The sequence below is a fragment of the Sander lucioperca genome, chromosome 1, assembly GCF_008315115.2.
Source record: "Sander lucioperca isolate FBNREF2018 chromosome 1, SLUC_FBN_1.2, whole genome shotgun sequence".
Taxonomy (NCBI): domain Eukaryota; kingdom Metazoa; phylum Chordata; class Actinopteri; order Perciformes; family Percidae; genus Sander; species Sander lucioperca.
The window spans coordinates 36,257,464-36,274,181 of record NC_050173.1 but is presented as its reverse complement, the minus strand read 5'-3'; the positions used below and the strand labels follow the sequence as shown (position 1 = coordinate 36,274,181).

The 16,718-nt window shown below is 39.5% G+C and overlaps 3 protein-coding genes across 6 annotated transcripts; all 3 read right to left on the bottom strand.

Annotated features, from left to right (window-relative positions):
• Window positions 1-305: 305 nt before the first annotated feature.
• On the bottom strand, window positions 306-2,836 carry gnpda1 (glucosamine-6-phosphate deaminase 1). 2 transcript variants are annotated; one of them, XM_031319700.2, is made up of 7 exons: window positions 2,676-2,836; window positions 2,247-2,374; window positions 1,735-1,836; window positions 1,448-1,630; window positions 1,113-1,297; window positions 701-875; window positions 306-596 (listed from the first exon to the last, which is right to left on the bottom strand). In XM_031319700.2, exons 2-7 carry the CDS (start codon window positions 2,368-2,370, stop codon window positions 535-537), a joined length of 831 nt encoding a protein of 276 aa, XP_031175560.1. In that variant the 5' UTR covers window positions 2,371-2,374; window positions 2,676-2,836; the 3' UTR covers window positions 306-534. The 2 variants fall into 2 exon arrangements, with proteins under 2 accessions (XP_031175560.1, XP_031175561.1); XM_031319701.2 differs by lacking the exon at window positions 2,676-2,836 and adding an exon at window positions 2,459-2,651.
• A 1,174-nt stretch (window positions 2,837-4,010) lies between these two features.
• hspa4b (heat shock protein 4b) lies at window positions 4,011-12,727 on the bottom strand. Of its 2 annotated transcripts, none has more exons than XM_036003304.1 (19): window positions 12,422-12,727; window positions 11,720-11,777; window positions 11,349-11,489; window positions 10,243-10,365; window positions 9,840-9,939; window positions 9,578-9,711; window positions 8,261-8,505; window positions 8,071-8,147; window positions 7,784-7,935; window positions 7,547-7,653; window positions 7,309-7,442; window positions 6,873-7,072; window positions 6,654-6,743; window positions 6,192-6,347; window positions 5,948-6,073; window positions 5,724-5,831; window positions 5,427-5,546; window positions 4,942-5,103; window positions 4,011-4,560 (listed from the first exon to the last, which is right to left on the bottom strand). In XM_036003304.1, exons 1-19 carry the CDS (start codon window positions 12,526-12,528, stop codon window positions 4,354-4,356), a joined length of 2,547 nt encoding a protein of 848 aa, XP_035859197.1. In that variant the 5' UTR covers window positions 12,529-12,727; the 3' UTR covers window positions 4,011-4,353. The 2 variants fall into 2 exon arrangements, with proteins under 2 accessions (XP_035859197.1, XP_031175417.1); XM_031319557.2 differs by having other exon boundaries at window positions 6,654-6,749; window positions 12,422-12,726.
• Window positions 12,728-13,426: 699 nt separating this feature from the next.
• On the bottom strand, window positions 13,427-15,944 carry LOC116064476 (cytochrome b-c1 complex subunit 8). 2 transcript variants are annotated; one of them, XM_031319715.2, is made up of 4 exons: window positions 15,869-15,937; window positions 15,178-15,188; window positions 14,685-14,852; window positions 13,427-13,610 (listed from the first exon to the last, which is right to left on the bottom strand). In XM_031319715.2, the coding sequence occupies exons 3-4, from the start codon at window positions 14,836-14,838 to the stop codon at window positions 13,516-13,518; spliced, it is 249 nt and encodes an 82-aa protein (XP_031175575.1). In that variant the 5' UTR covers window positions 14,839-14,852; window positions 15,178-15,188; window positions 15,869-15,937; the 3' UTR covers window positions 13,427-13,515. The 2 variants fall into 2 exon arrangements, with proteins under 2 accessions (XP_031175575.1, XP_031175574.1); XM_031319714.2 differs by lacking the exon at window positions 15,178-15,188 and having other exon boundaries at window positions 14,685-14,856; window positions 15,865-15,944.
• Window positions 15,945-16,718: the final 774 nt, after the last annotated feature.

Sequence of the window (16,718 nt, the reverse complement as noted above, 5' to 3'; positions counted from 1 at the left end):
ATAAATACATTCTTATAGGCTTTGAAGGTAATGCGATGGTAAAATGTTATTTTCACTATGTTATTATCACTATAATTAGTATGGTACTTGTCTGAGTAAATGTACTTTCCTTAGTTATAGTTCACCGCCGGCTACAAGTTTGTTTATAGGGCCATTTTACCTTTACTTCCAGCACAATACTGAAAAAAGACGCTTACAAGCAACACTTAAATGCCACATTAGTTGTCATGTGACAGGAGGAACAGACTAAACACCACAGCACTATCCCCATAGACAGTATAATCAATCACACAGAGATACGGAAATTAAAAATCAAATGCACTTTATTAAAAAGAACAAATGAGAAGCAAAGCAGTATGAACACCATCACATGAAAACCCGAATAGCCTGCACAATTATCACCTGCTTATTTTTTACAAGGGTGAGGTTTACCCCAAGCACTGCTTGATATATCTCCACCAGAAGATAAAGGAATCATTGGAGTGTTACATTTTGAAAAAGACTTCACAATTCCAAAGTTTGGACAAGATATCCTCAGTTCTTCTTTGGCACTGAGGGAGGTGGCTCCACCAGCTTGTTGTGCACATGCATCATCCCTAAAGAAAGAATTAACTGTGATTAATGCCTGTTTTGCAAATATTTTTGCTTAATGCAACCTGGGTTGCAATTTATTAAATGTTGCTTTGTGATTTAGTCTCACCTTTGAAGTACTTTACAGTTTTGACCCTCAGTTCAAGGGTGGCGTCTTCATCACATACGAAAACAGTCTGTGGGTGCTGCTGGAACGCAGACACTGTCCACATGTGATTCACACCGTCCTCTATAGCTTTGTATAAAGCAAATGCCTTGTGTGCTCCAGTGATGAGAATCATGACCTGGGAAGAAATTAAACATTTGACCTGTGGCCTGTGTGGCTGAGCAAGAGCAACTTGCAGTTGGTGTTTTTTGGTGCATCAGGAAAATGACAAGATCACAACGCACACTGTTCTGCAACTTAAAGTTCTGACAGAAAATGATCATTACTAACATATGGTACATTTATGATTTTGCAGAAGGATCGACACAGAACCCTAAGGCAGGAAAGATTGTTGACATTCATCTAGGTGTCTTACCTCTTTTGCATCCATGACAGTGCCCACTCCCACAGTCAGCGCCATGGTGGGCACCTTTGATAGATCCCCATCAAAGAATCGGGCATTAGCCATGATAGTGTCTTTTGCCAAGGTCTTCACCCTAGTCCTGGAAACTAGACTTGAACCAGGCTCATTGAAGGCAATGTGGCCATCTGGTCCAATACCTGACAAGGACAGGAGGAGCCGTTTGAATGTTCACTACCACTTACTTCAACAATGACTGAAAAATCCCTTGATACCAGAATTGGATTGAGCACAAATCTGAAATGTGTAGTTGGTTATGTATTTCATTATCAGCACTGTGACATACTGACCTCCGACAAAGAGCTCGATCCCCCCAGCAGCTGTTATCTTTTCCTCAAAGGCTGCACACTCTGCTTGCAGGTCAGCAGCGTTGCCATCCAGGATGTGGGTGTTCTCTGCTTTTATGTCTATGTGCTTGAAGAAGTTATTCCACATGAAGGAGTGGTAGCTCTCAGGGTGATCTCTGGGAAGTCCTATGCAAGATTTTATGACAGTTTCTTATGCAAGATCACAGCTTTCAAGTTTTCCTCAAATGTGTAAGCATGTGACGTGGGGAGAAAGAACAATGAAAACATACCTACATATTCATCCATGTTGAAAGTTTTTACATACTGGAATGAGATTTGTCCCTTCTTGTAGTACTCAATGAGTTTCTTGTAACAACCCAGGGGGGTGCTTCCTGGAGACAGGTACAAGCTTACAAAGCAAAAGTAACAGAGTGGAAAAGTACTGCACTCACATGAGCATTATATTTTGAGTCACGGTACTTGAGTCGTTCCATTTCTTTTCCTTACTTTTCTATGTTTCAGAGGAAATTGTTGTATATTTTACGACACTAAATGTATGCCATGGATGCTGGCTCTTTGCAATACATAGTTTACATGTACCCTAATTTTAATAATACTTGTACACATTCAGGTATAATTTGAGCATTTTCTCATTCATGGGTTAAGTTAAAAGGGCCTGTGGTGGCTATTTCCACCACTGACACTGAATCAGCAGATGGGGGGAAATATTGTATCAGTATTTCCAACACTAAATCCTGAAACAAATACACACAGCTGTACGGGGTTGCCAGCTCCTACTCACCTGTGGGAAGCCCCAGTGTGAAATATCTGTCTGGGCCAGGTCTGAACAGTAAAATCTTGTTTCTAATGTACTTTGCAGCCCACTCGCTTGCCTGGTCGTAGTCATTGAGAATGATCAGCTTCATTGTCCTGGAGAAAAAAAAAACACGAAACGAGGAACGGGTTGCTTGTCTGAAGGAGCTCTGCCTCGAAGTTATTCAGGACAAAACACACCATAACCAGACTTTAGACTCATCAAGGTAAGTTAACTACATCATCCAGCGACAGTAAAGATAAGTAAGATAGCTAACTGTTAATGCATGAGTGTTGCTCAACAAGCTACCAAAAGGTCAACTTTGACGCAACCGCGCATTGTTACCAAAACTTTCACTGTATTCATGTCCTTACAAAACCCAAAGAAAACAGTTACTGAATAACATTACACCTTTACCTTGGGCTGTGTATCTGTAGCTTTTACTCGCAGCAGACGTCTGACCTGAATGGATCATGTGATTCCTGCTGCTGGATGCAAACAGCGCTCCTCGCGGAGGTAACGATTACTGAACATCAGCTATGGTAGCTAGTAACGTTACGCTAGCTAGGTGAATAATGAATTAATGAATTGCTAGTTGAATGAATTAATAAATGAAAGTAGCTAGCTAGTTTGACTTGAGGGTCCCGGACTGCCTCTTTGAGCGTCCTTCAATTCCTAAAAACGGTTCTGTCGGATGGTTTACAGCTAAGCTGGCCTACGTACGGTACATACATGAATGAAGAGAGCAAGTATGACATATTGTATGTAGCTAGCTAACCAAAATGAGTCTTTAGCCGAAAATCATTCCTAGTAGAACACTTAGTGGTTGCTAAGCGACATAGAAGAAAACGAGTACATTTTCTAGTGTAAAATGCCTCGTAAATGCTTCCTCTTTTTCACTCAATTAAGCTGGAAGCCATGATAAGAAGTAATATCAAAGATGCTCTATAACTAAAACGTCTCTGGTAATATTAGACTATACTATGAAAATGAAAACCAGACAGTACAGCGGATTGTCAACTTATTATTCTACTAGGAAATGTCCACAAAGCTGTAAGTCTCGGCAGGCATTTGAACCTTTCAGAATTAAAATCTGAGGTCTATCCAAATTATAAATAATAAGAACAATGTGTTCATATAGTTGATATGAAATGTATTGCCTACCTTTCAGTTAAGTTGTATTTTTTATTTTTGTAACGAGAATTTACAGTTAATGGAAAAAAAAAATTAAATAACTCAACATCATATCAGGTTCATATTTTGCCCATAAAGTTACCTATATATTCAACAAATCACATGTTAATTATTCCCAAGCCATATTAAAGATAATTGAACCATGGATGTATAGGATTTAACCTAACAAGTTAGCTAGCAGGGCCATAGCTAGGATTTTAGAAACAGTGAGGTCACGAGCCCATTCAAGTACAAACTAAACTCTAAACAGGTCATTTAACTGTTCAATTTAATTGTAAATTTGTACCAGTTAACATTATGCAGATATGTTTCTCGGTTCTCTATGTTGGCCCTTTTTATTTTAGCTGTGTGCCTAAAAGCAGTACAACTTCAAGATAAGTCAATCAAAAATAAAACGTGTAATATGCATTTAATGTGGAATGTAAACTCTTGTTTATGTCATCAAAACCCTCTAAATTCCCAGAAATAGGACCCGTGTCTTCAATGTATAGCTGGACAGAAGCAATGCCTTTGTGAAGCCTTGGGTATCTTTGACCTAAATAATAAAGATGGTACAAGTGATTTTCAATAACTTTATTAAAACCATATTGTGACACAGACCAGAACACTTACAGAGCACACAACAGAAATAAATACCATTATGTGTACAGCGCTCATTGTCAAACAGGCTTATTGCGGCTGGCTTTTGATTTATGTCATCCAGAAAGAGAGAAGGCATGCTATGTCATCAGACAGAGATGCCACCAGGATCTGGGCTCAGTGTGCTAATCACCCTGCCCGCTTTTGACCGTGGAGTGCAGTTCCTGAAACACTTTACCTGCTCTGATATACACCCAGGCTGCATCTCAATCTGAAACAACCAGCTCCCGTTCAGCTTTGCTTACACGGGCATCAGGCTGCTTTAATCAAGGTCCATGTCAGGCTTGTTTTGTGTGGTTTCTGAGGTGGGGTTGCCTCCTGTCGTTCCCTTGTCTGCAGTTTCTTCCTGGGGTTTATCCTGTCCGTTGACAGGCCCGTTCTGCTCTGCAGGAGTGTCCTCCTTTGGAAGCTCCACCTTGGGCTTGGGCTTGGGTTTGGTCACAACAGGGTTACAAGTGGAGAAAAGCTCCTGGAAAATTACACAAAAAGGAAACAACATGATACAATGGTTTTATTTAAAGAAATACAGTACAGTTGTGTGGGAGATCGACACATAGGTTCGGGCCCAATAAATAATATTGCACAGAGACAGTTCTATGTGTTCCTGGTAGAAAGTTGACCTCAGTGTCTCATGTGCATGGAGGAGCAAACAGCTGAATGAATGCTACATGAGTAAAGCCAACCATCTGATTAGCTTTAGCTAACAATGGTTACCATTTGTATTTATTGGGACAAATCTTGCTGCATCTTTATTTTACATGAATGGGTTTCTCCATTTTAAATGTCCTGCATTCCAGTCACTTTTCTCAGTTCTTTGGGATTAAGATGTTCTAACAGAGTAGACACTCACCCTTGTTTTTGCTTGAATGTCTTTTACTTTAATGGAGGGATCCACCGTCAAGCTCTGTTTGCTTTGCTGGTTCATGGCACTGTTCATCCAGATCATTGCATCGCTGGCCAGTTTGTCCACTTTGTTGACATCTGCCTCATCTAAATGGTCATACTGCTCCTCCTGGAAATCAAAGGGAAATTACAAAAGTAGTGTTACTAATTACCACAGGCAATCATTAGAAGAAGGAAGAAGAAAATACACTTTATTATTCGTCACATACAATTGTACAGTACAATGTAGTGAAATTCAATATCTGCATTTAACCCATCCTAAGCATTAGGAGCAGTGGACAGCCACATACAGCGAGCCTGGGATCGAACCACCAATCTTGTGGTTGAGGGCCGACCCACTCTACCTCTAAGCCACAGCCGCCATGAGTAAAAGCAATTACTTTGATTTACAATAAAAATGCCAAAATCCTCTTAAAATGCATTTAGATTTACCTTCATTTTGTATGCTTCCACAAATTTCATGTACTGCTGGATTTGTTTTCCCAACTCCTCAAATGCTTTAGGTCTCTCTTCAGCTTCTGTATACCTCTCCTGGATGGGCTGGCCAAGTTTCTACAGCGAACACCATATACAATCAATTCATTTTATTTTTCAAATGAAATGAAATCGTACGAGGTACAATTCCAGTGAAATGTTATCACTCTAAACAATACATGTCAGTTAAAGAAATCAAAATGTCAATGAAACAATGGAGGGGGGAAAAAAAGCTATTAATATAGCAATAATTACCTTTAACTCTGCAAGTTTGTCAATGTACACCTGTTTGGGTTGGTCCTCTCCATCTTCATACAGCCAGTTTTCAGTATCCTCCAGCTTTAAAGACAGGGCATCTCTGTCCTGAAAATGAAAAACATTTCATAATATGTCAAGGAAAGCCAAATCTGTTGGACAGTGATTATAAAGATGCTAATTTTGATCACTTTACAGTGAGTCAGGAGTGATTGTTTACTCACAGATTCACTGACAAACTTCTCCAGCATCCCATGTAGTTTGTCCCTCATCTCGTACACATACTCCTCTACGTTATTCTTTGCGTCATTCCTCTCCTTCTCCAGCTTGTCCTGCATGATCATCTTACCCTGAGGAGAATCCAAACAGCAACTGTAACCACTAAACACTTCAAAATAGATCCAAGTAATTAAGGATGGGTGCATTTTGTAATGTGTGTGTGTATGTGATGGCAGAAAGTTTGGTTACCTCATTTTCTACAAAAAGATTGAGCATATCATCAGCTAGCTGCCACTGTGGACTGTTCTCAATCGGAAGCTCAAGCACTTTTGTTTTGACTTTGGGCTTTTTGGCTTGTGGGGGCTGGTCGGACTTCTTCTCGCCTTTGCCCTCCTCTGTGGTAGTCTATAAAAAAGGTAAGAGAATAGGCAGCATTGACACAAAAATACCACTCAAAATTAGTCAATACATGCAATGACCCAACAGGAACATTTGCATTAAATTTAAGCTTAGTTTTTGTTTACAGTGTGTCAATTATTTCTTAAAATTAGTGGTATTGTATTATACTGTACCATGTTGTTTCAAATGTCTAACCCCAGTTACTTGAATGAGACTTGTTACTTGTGGGCTATTGTATCGACTTGTGTGCCCTTTTAAAAACAAACAAACAGGACAAATCTTCTTACTTTACACAAAAACGTATCATCTTACCTCCATCTCCTCATTCTCACGGGGCGTCTTCTCTTCTGCTTCTTTCGGACCGTCTCCTTGACTCTGCTGCTCATCCTGATCGGTCTGCATCTTGTTCTGCAGAGTAATAAAAACCAGACATGTTTTTTTTGTGTGTCTCAAAACAGAAGTACAAATAGTAGCACACATACTAATCTGATGCTCGGTCTAAGAGAACCCCTTATGATGAAAATCACTTACTGTATTTGGCTGTACCTCTTCTTCTTTGCCATTGTCCTGTTCTGTTTCCATGGGTTCCTCTGTCTCATCAGACTTCTGCACTTCAACCAGGGAGGCGCTGGACACACTGAAGATACCATGGATGTTCACCCGCACCTTGACTTTCACCTTGGAGCTCTCCCCAGATGCCTGTGGGACAACCTTCTGGATCAAGAACTGACCTGGAAGGGGGGGAAAACACAATTAACAGAACAGAAATTATCAGGCAAAACAGCTGTAAGGCTGATGCTATTAGTCTTGGGAGGTGAGGTCAGTAATTGGCTTTTGCTCATCAATGTATTCATGTTTGTCAAGCCAGAGTTTGTGTCACGTAGACAGAAACATGCCAAGATGTATGTTTTGGAGTCTTTCTACCCGCTGGTGGTCAGACATCACTTAGGAAGCTTGAGCTGCTTACCAATAGTGGGATCAGGGTAGGGCAGCCCACTGGCGTTATTGTAGTAGGCCTCCAAAGAAAAAGGCTCTTTCCGGAAGAAGGTCAGCACTTTGGAGAAAGGTGCTGCATGGTTCATAGGAAATACCTCGCAATCACTGCAACAAATGAATATTTCATAATATTTATACATTCAACAAACAAAAGCAGAGAGAGAAAATAAACCCAGAAATTATCAAAAACATTTTTTTTTTTTTTTTACCTCAAACCTTCCTCTGCAGCAGAATGCCACTTCAAGGAGATGGGATAGGAAACAATGTCTGTGATTGAGAATTCACGCACTTTGAAAGCAGGTGACAGTATTGCACACTGTGGAGACACAAACAGTAAAAATGTTTAATCTGAAAACAAAAAAAACATCCCTTTCACGTCAGCAGATGCTTATTCAAGCTCTGATGGGACGACTTTCTGGTGAGCGATGGGAGGGGTGCCATAATACCTGCAGGGCACAGCCTCTGGCCACAGCCTCGTCAGCATTCAGTGTGGTGTTCAACTCCTTCCCAAAGAATTTGCTGATTCTTTCTTTGACAGATGGGATCCTGGAAGCTCCCCCCACGATCTCTACTGCATAGATGTCTTCCTTTTTCAGTTCTTATGGATCAAAAATACAAGTTTTATCATCACACAAACCAAGAAATGTGCATACATTTAGTTATTTAACTGCATTAATAGGAAAGAAGGTAAACAAAGTGAAGTGCGTCACAACTGGGGGAAAATCATACTTACTGGTATTTTCCAGCAGACTCTGCAGTGGAGCCTCAACTCGGGCAAGAATGTCACTACACATCTCTTCAAACTGACCCCTTGTACAAGAGAAAAAAGTGAACATGACTTAAGCATTACAAAAGGAAATGTAAAGTAAGACACAGTAGCTAAGACCCATGGATACTAAAAGCAACACGTCTTATTGGTCTACCTGTTCAGTTTTCCAGTGACATCAATGTCATTCATGAAGCACTCAATGTTAAGCGGCAGGTCAGAGGAGTTGGCACTCATCAATTTCTTCAGTTTTTCACACTCCTGGTAAAGCCTGACCAGAGCCCTGGGCTTTGTCTTGACATCAATCTTGTACTTCTTGCCAAATTCCTCACAGAAGTGTCTCACCAATACCTCATCAAAGTCCTTTCCTCCCAACTCTGGGTCACATGCTGTAGAAAGGACCTGAGAAACAAGGAGAAGAGGCCAAGAGAGAGTTGAAGGAATGAGACAAAGCCTTTCGTAGACCATGTAGAATGTTAGGCCTATTTGAGATGAGCCAGACCGACGCAGACCTGCGCAAATTCAATCGTCGTGTGGCAGAGTGCATTGCATGATGGCTAGTCATTTTGTCCCGACTTAATCTGGAGGCTCGACTGCGTGAGACCATGGAAATCTCGCGGCACAAAAACGCGTGCAGTTTTAAGAGCTAGGCGCCGCAGTATCTCTCCACAAGCTGCAGAAGTGAAATTGTTAATGGGAAACGACTTGCCAGTAGACCAGGCTGAGCGCTCATTGGGAGTTTTTAGCCTTTGCTATTGATGAAACTCTCCAATTGGCTCCGCAAATGTTTTAAGTCACCAATCACAATTACATGACGACACTTCCATTATCATTTTTCATCATTCTTTCACAGTGTTTATGTACAAGAACTTAAGCAGCATTTACTTAATACATTCTGACATTAAGAAAACGCATTTGTGCATTCTTCATAAATTGCAGACTACCGACTGAAATCGTTTGGAAAAGTATTAAGTGGTTGTGCCTTTTACATGCAGTATCCAACCCCCCTGTATTGATTTGTTGTAAAATGACTAGACACTTAAGTCACATTTATTTGTAGTGTTTTGCAGTTGTTGCCATCACTGTTGCTGCTGCTGTATATTATCTTCACTTGATTTCTGCACTTCCATTTGTTCTCTATATAAATAGCTAGAAAAAAAAAAAAACTAATATTGTGTTTTGTTGCACAATTCAAGTGATCTGTAAAGAGAAGTAATCAGTCCGGAAATGGTATATTTTAAATTTATAATGATACCGCCACGGACGGTGATAATGCCCATCATAATAATGGGATTTCTATTACATCCACTTTCACAGCTACTTCTGCCTTTGCAAGTCGAATCAAGCCAACTCCGAGCTGTTCGAATCGGTGCACTTTTACGATACCTCCCCTGGCTGCAATCAACTACTCTACTTTCTCTTATTATCTCAAACAAGGACAACGAATGTTCAGTGTGTTGATTTAGCTACACACCTTGACTTTGCCCTTGTTAAAGGCACACACTGATGTCTGGTATCCAGAGTGGCCCAGGTCCACAAACACCACATTCCTGGCCTTCTCCTCTGGAGCAGGGAGATCCTGTTTATAGATCCCATACGCCAATGCAACTGGAAGGAAAATCGTTGAATTATTAATGACGTAAACATCTGCTGGAATCAATGTCAAAGTGTGCAGTCAACAATCAGTGACATGCACATCCTTGCCCAAGCCCTGCCACAAAACACCTAGTACAGACCTGCAGTTGTCTCATTCATGAGCCTCAGGCAGTTGAGACCAGCAATCTGAGCAGCATCTACTACTGATCTCCTCTCGGCATCAGTGTAGTAGCACGGAACCTAGTTACAATAGAAGAACATTTGAAATTCATTTTTTATCTTAAATTGTTTTCAATTATCCTGCCTGATTAGACCTCTAGGCAGGCTGAAGTTGGGTGGAGTTATGCTATGAATTACATGATGTCCCCAAACTCTGGACTAATAATACTGATAACAGGTGTAACCAGGCAATACAAGTAAAAACACCTGTGTGGCCAGAGCATTTAAGATTTTTTTATGCTAGAGAGGACTGCATATTTTGTCCCTCTACTTATCATGTACAAGGAGAGCATCAAAATATGTGCAGTAATATGTAATACTTACAGACACAACACAGTCAGCCACAGGCTTCTTCAGAGCATGCTCTGCAGTCTCCTTCAGCTTGGTCAGCAGCATGGCAGTGACCTGTTCAATGCTGAACACCTTCTCTTCCTCCATGTACATCACCTTTAAAAATGGTGAGACATGAGAAGATTATTACATTGCTTTGGGGTGATTCCTACCATGTTGACTCAAAATGTGAGTTCTGTACAAAAATAACTATCTACCTCAACCTCTGGCCAAATGGAGGGGAAAATTTTAAATCTAACAATAAATTACATTGCCAAACATGCAGTTCATTCAACATTGCCTGTAACTAATGTTTTCAGGTAACAATGTCTCTCAGTCAGCCATAACAGTATCCCTTTATACTCCCACTGTATCATCAAGGCCACATTTCAAACTTTATCTCAGGACAGCTATTGATGACAGACATTTTTACAACTTTAAAAAGCAGAGGTTCATCTTTGTTGGCATTAAAATCGTATCTAAAAACATAATTAATGAGCACCATACTGACACCACAGAACACAAATAAATAATGTGATCTTCCAAACACAAATGATAATCATGTCTGAATGAATTGTTTTATTATAAACACTATCTGTAATTGTACCCATTTATGGGACTGTATCGTGCTGTGTAATATGATGTGTGTAGTATAATGTCTATGGCTTTTTACTAAATTAATATTTTGATATGTTTTGGTGCAAGTGCGTTTCCTTTGTATTTGTTGGTGTGATAGAAAGATGTCTACTTCTGGTGCACCATCCTCATGCTTTACCAGGTGTTATCAGTCTCTCTTTTTTTTTTTTATCTCTGCCCCAGTTTTGAACTGCAGATATGCCCAACTAATAAATCATATAATAAAGACTCTTCTTCTTGATCGGACCTGGGGAAGTGCTTATTTTCTCCGACCAAAAATGTTATTTGGCAGATTGATAATTATCTGGGTTGACTGGCCAAATATTAAAAATATATGGGAATCATTAGAGTGAATATTGGATTTTACCTAAGAATAATTAGGAAGTATATCCAATGTGGCTGGGCTGTTACTAAACATTCTATCATATCACTTTAACTGTGAATGTTCCTCATTCTTTTCTTACCTTGATGCCAGTTGTTCCTGTGGGCATTTGTGCGATATCATAGACCAAACTGTTTTTTAGGCGATGCACATAGGGATCCGAAAACGCCCTGCCATGAAACCTCTTGAACCCTTGGACTGTATTCTTGCAGTTTGTGACGACCTGTAAAAAAGAAGATACACAACTCTCTGTTAAACACATGCACACCGAAGCAAATTATGCATTCATGACTTTAAAAACTTGCTCTAGATTGGTGCTGAATTTGATGTGTTCTGTACCCATGTCTAATGTTGGTCATGCTCATACTCCACGCACTATGAAAACACAGCTCCCTCTTTTGTAAGGGTAGTGATCAGGTATCTAGTGTCCCAACCTTTCCCATGTAAACATACCTGGCTCTTAGCAGCAGCACCGATGGATCGATTCCGGGGTCCAAAAGAAACACATGCTCTACAAAAAGAAAACACAAATCAGTTCTTTTTTGTTTTTTTCTCTTCAATGATGCAGCTTGTATATTGATGTAACCAGTAATAAAATGGCAATTGGTTGTGATGACGGCGATTTCAGGTAACAATTTTTTTGTAGTGTTTGCAAACATATACTCTATACTCTTACTCTACTTTATCGCCCTATTCTATGAATTATGGGTCTGAAAACGAGGCACAATGGATTGATAAAGCCGTTTGACAGCCACGATCCGGCCTCCTCCCATCATGCGCTCATTCATGCCTGCAGTAAAAAAAAAAATCAATCACCTGACTGAGCAGGTCAAATATCAGTCTTTAGCTAGTTTATCTCGACGACACTTTTGGTAGTTAGTCACCACAAGAAGCATTTCATCATGTAAAGTAGTAACAGTAGTTATCAGGATTTCTTTGTACTCACAATGGTTCCGTTTTAACTAGCATTAGCTTTAGCACTCACATGCCGTGTTTCCTGTTGTGAAATGTGTAGCATGCTAACTAGCTACGAAGCAACGTTAGCTTCTACCCAATTACGATAACCAAAAGTGGATTCGTTTACATCCTGTACCTACTATGGGGGTAGGTAATACAACACAAATCATACACAATAATGTACCTAATCGTACTTACGGTGTACATCGATCGCTGTATTCATTAGCGACAGTTTCAATCCCCCCGGCTCTGGCTACAGCTACATAGCAGTTCAAGAACCCGACGTCAAATCCGACAACTGACATCTTCACTAGCTAACTGTAGAGTACAGTAATTACAAGGAAGAACAGAAATATAATTCAGTGCTAAAAGTGCAGCAGCTACAGTGGGTTTCAGTCAGCGGACGGTGATACACCCTTGTTCTTGTTCCATGAAGCTGGGTAGCAGCATGCGGTGCGCCGGCTGATGCGTAAGAGCGTTCAGGAATTTTCTCTGTCCCACCGACCAATAGCAGCCGACTGCAGAGCGCTAGAAGCTGTTATCATGCACCCCTAGAGGCAAGGAAACCTATTACAGCAGCAGCTTTACATTTTTACTCTAAATATGCACATAAAGCTGCTATTTCTACAATATCCGTTATGAGTTACACCTGCTAATGCTGTTGCCCCAAACTTTCTGTGGCCTACTTCAACATGAAAGGCCCATCCACTACCATTATTTGACAGTCACCCATGGAACATTTCAGCATTTAAGTTGGCTATCATTGCCAAAAATCACCTTAATAATGTATGCAATTATTTTCTTATTGATTAATCTGTTTTAGTCTTTTACAATGTCAAAAAATAGTAAAAAGTGACCATCACACTTTTCCAGATTCCAAATCGGTATCTTCTTCGTCTTTTGTTCCACCCACAGTCCAAAACCAAAAGATATTCAATCAAAAAAAAAAAAAAATACACAACAAAAGCATCAAATCATCACACTGAAGATGATGGAACTGCTAAGCATTGGCATTTTTGCTTGAGAAATGACTCAAGCCATTATCAAAACTGTAGGCTCCTTAATTTTCTGTTGATTGACTAATTACTTCAGCACTACATTTGCATTATAACCTGTAAGAAAGTAGCATTGATTTGAAACCCACATTAAATGAACATTAATCCAATCACAAAGAGATGGCTGGATGAAATCAATCAAGACTGATTTCACATAAATATTTGTCATCTTTATTGGTGAAACATACAGAGTTTGAATTAATAACAGAGGGGAGCTTTCCGAAAGGGGGCAGGAGTTCATTCGTCATTCTCAAAGTCAGCTGCAATCTTCCTCTTGCCCTGCTGATGGACACTGTTGCCCCAGGTGTATGTCAGGTACATGAGAGTCATTGCTGCAAAAGCAAAATTATAAAACAGATCAGCATCAGGACCATCACTATATTTAAGTGTAACTAGCCACACGTTGCTATGTATATAATAAATAATAATAACAATAATAATAATAATAATAATAATAATTATGTAGAATCCCTGACAAAAATCAAGGAATATTAACCACATTTTTCAAATTTAATTGAAACCCTTTTTGCTATATACTGAACAGACTGCAGACTGGAAAGAGTATGACTCATCACATTATCTACATGAGAAGAAACAAAATATATAAACATGTTCAGTGAAAAAACTGATTTTGTTGCATTTGCCCATTTATGCCAGAGTCCGTAGTATTTGCTCTACTAGCACAATCTAAATGACCAAATGTTTTGTTCCTAATTTAAAGTGAATACATAGCATACGTTTGCAAAAGACAATTTACTATGTTATTATTATTATGTACAATATTATTGAATCGTTAAATATATTGATTTGTAACTAACTGGTAAAATAGGGTTACATTTACAAAAAAAGCAGTAAAGAAAGATGCTGCCGGCACCTATGGGTACTTGTCATTTGACAGTATTGTTGCGCCAAACGCTCGTCTGCTCTTTTTGCGGTCCACTGTGACTTATTTAAACCACAACAGAAGCTGGGGCCAAAGCAGGTAACAGGCCTATCATATGACTTAGCTCCAGCCCAACTCAACACCTAGGCACCCGTAATGATGAACCTAGATGTAATATGATTTTGTATGAATGTAATGAACATATCACAATATGTATTAATGATTGGTCTATGTATACAACCCCATTTTATTTGCAAAAATGTGACTACAACTACAGATGAGATATGTCAAGCCAAAATAATCACAAATAAAATGTTTTCACAGCATACAATGCCATACAGGCATTGTGCATAGCTCCTGCCATTTATTTAAACCTAGATATCTTAAGCATACTTTCATGTTCTTTTTATTTATGATATTATGAATATTTAATTTCTTTCATTTGGTTTTCTTGTTGTTGACATCACAAGACAGTGTAAAATATTTAAATAAACACATAATACTTTGTATTATCTGTACTCACGGGGGGCAACTTTAAAGAAAGAGGATGTGACCCGTCTCCACACATTTGGGATTCCCTTGGAGAAGTAGTTGGGGAAAGCCCTCTGCTCAAAGGGGGACAGACTGTATGTGATTACATGCCTGATCTTGGCCAAGTCTCCGAAGTGGCGGCCCATGTTTACCAGAGAGCTGATCTGAAATGACAATAAGACATTTACATAAGGTAAATTAACAGGCAGACACATGCATCAAAAAGTTTTTTCATGATTTGCACTAAATGCAAATAGCCTAAATAAAATAGTTGGGAACTGAATCGTGGCACTCACACAGCTCTGCATCTTGGTAAAAAGAGGCAAAATTATGTTCAATGTATCTCAGTAAAAAAAAAAAAAAAAAAAGAATGAAGCAAATCTAATCACGCTGTGATTTTAGTGTTGACTATTTAATTAAAAAAAAACACTTAATTTCCAGCTTAACTGTTAGGGGTACTAAACAAAGAAAATACAAATGGGGGTGCACTGTTTGGTCGGTCTCTTTTAACACAGAAGCTGGTAAGCAGCTGTGATAACTAGCAATAATAAGAGCGAATGTGACTCTTCTTTGACATTGACTGCTCTGATCTTTAAGGTTGACTGGTCGTACTTCTCTTTGCATGGCTGCCTGGGTATTGTGTAATCATTGTGTCATTAACCATAATGTGTTGTATTAATCATAATTGTTCCTTAATGTCTTATTTTAAAGATGTAGCTAGCTAGCTAGTTAATGACAGTGATAAGATAAAATAAACAAACCCCCTCTAACTTTATTACATATGTTACAGTAACATAGGGGTGCATGTGTAATGCTACTAAGAGTAATGACATTGTTTATTAAAGCTTCCATGCATAAACTATCTAGATACATGACTGCGAAACCACAAAACAAGACTTATAGAGCGCAGGATGAGCTCGACTGGTTAGCCATGATAGCTAAATGTTAGCATCATGGTTAGCATCGTCAACTAGCTAACTCCAGTAGGCTAGCTAGCTGCTAAGGTCCTTGGAACGCTTCCTTGACTGGCACGTTGACATGGTCGTTTAATCGCAAGAGGCTAAACATTAGGTCACTCATACTAAAACAAATCAGATACATCTCACACAATTCGGTAATAAAAGCTAAAAGAAGCAAAACGTCACAGGTAAAATCGTGACATTGAGGCTTACCCTGCTGTTTCTCTCAACAGTATTCCCTGAAAGATCCGGTGTCCTTCCTCTTTAGTCAAGCGTCGGTTGGCTGAGGGTGTTACCGCCACCTGGCGGACTGGAGTTTTTGTAAAGCTAAGGGGAAGAATTGACACTTCTGGCTCCACCAAGGATTTATTCATAGGTCTTCAAATATTCGTGTAGACCTGTTAAATCTGGGTATCAACTGGTTTAGACTACAATATGCGAATGACTATCAACTAGAACCACAATCAGAAGTTGGTATCAGAGAAAAGGTAAAGGCCACAGAAACCCTGAGGGATGGAGGCTTTTAAAATGCTTCACAACTTGGTTCATACATTATGGTCTGCTCACGTGTTATGCCATTTGGCTTAACATGTGCCTTTTATTTTGAGATTAGCATGATGAGGTACTATACAACTCAGTTTTTGGTTTGTGCCTTCCCTTAGACAAGCAACACAGAAGAAGACCATCTTAAAAAAAAGAGCCTGAGTTCTGGCTGAGGCTGTGGATCTTCTGTGAACTGATCTGTAAAATTGACTTATTTTCCTGCAGAAGATCCAGGTCCACATTATAGTCGGTCGTGAGTGACCATAAATGAAAAATATTACCTTTCATCTAAGATTCAAGCTCCCAGAAAAACAAAACAGACAATTCAGAAAGGCGTGTAAACAGGAAAGTATTGACAGTCCATTTCTGGCAAGCATTAAATTAACTCTGCACTCTCTTCTCTGATGGAGTCCCTTACACACAATCCTACTGAAATTGGTGTCACTGCATAGCCTAATGTGCATTTGGCAGGACCATTTAGACTCAACACTCAGAACAAACACTCCATTGCAAAAATCTAAATC

Excerpts from the sequence above, each read along its gene's own strand:
- gnpda1 (XM_031319700.2), bottom strand. The coding sequence starts at position 2,370 with ATGAAGCTGATCATTCTCAATGACTACGACCAGGCAAGCGAGTGGGCT. Across the intron at positions 1,837-2,246 it reads CACACTGGGGCTTCCCACAG|GAAGCACCCCCCTGGGTTGT; the intron begins GTGAGTAGGAGC and ends ACCTGTCTCCAG. Across the intron at positions 876-1,112 it reads CTGTCATGGATGCAAAAGAG|GTCATGATTCTCATCACTGG; the intron begins GTAAGACACCTA and ends ATTTCTTCCCAG.
- hspa4b (XM_031319557.2), bottom strand. The coding sequence starts at position 12,528 with ATGTCAGTTGTCGGATTTGACGTCGGGTTCTTGAACTGCTATGTAGCT. Across the intron at positions 5,832-5,947 it reads AGAAGTTTGTCAGTGAATCT|GACAGAGATGCCCTGTCTTT; the intron begins GTGAGTAAACAA and ends TTTCATTTTCAG. Across the intron at positions 5,104-5,426 it reads TGGAAGCATACAAAATGAAG|GAGGAGCAGTATGACCATTT; the intron begins GTAAATCTAAAT and ends TTTGATTTCCAG.
- LOC116064476 (XM_031319714.2), bottom strand. The coding sequence starts at position 14,838 with ATGGGCCGCCACTTCGGAGACTTGGCCAAGATCAGGCATGTAATCACA. Across the intron at positions 13,611-14,684 it reads TTTCTTTAAAGTTGCCCCCC|CAATGACTCTCATGTACCTG; the intron begins GTGAGTACAGAT and ends TTGCTTTTGCAG.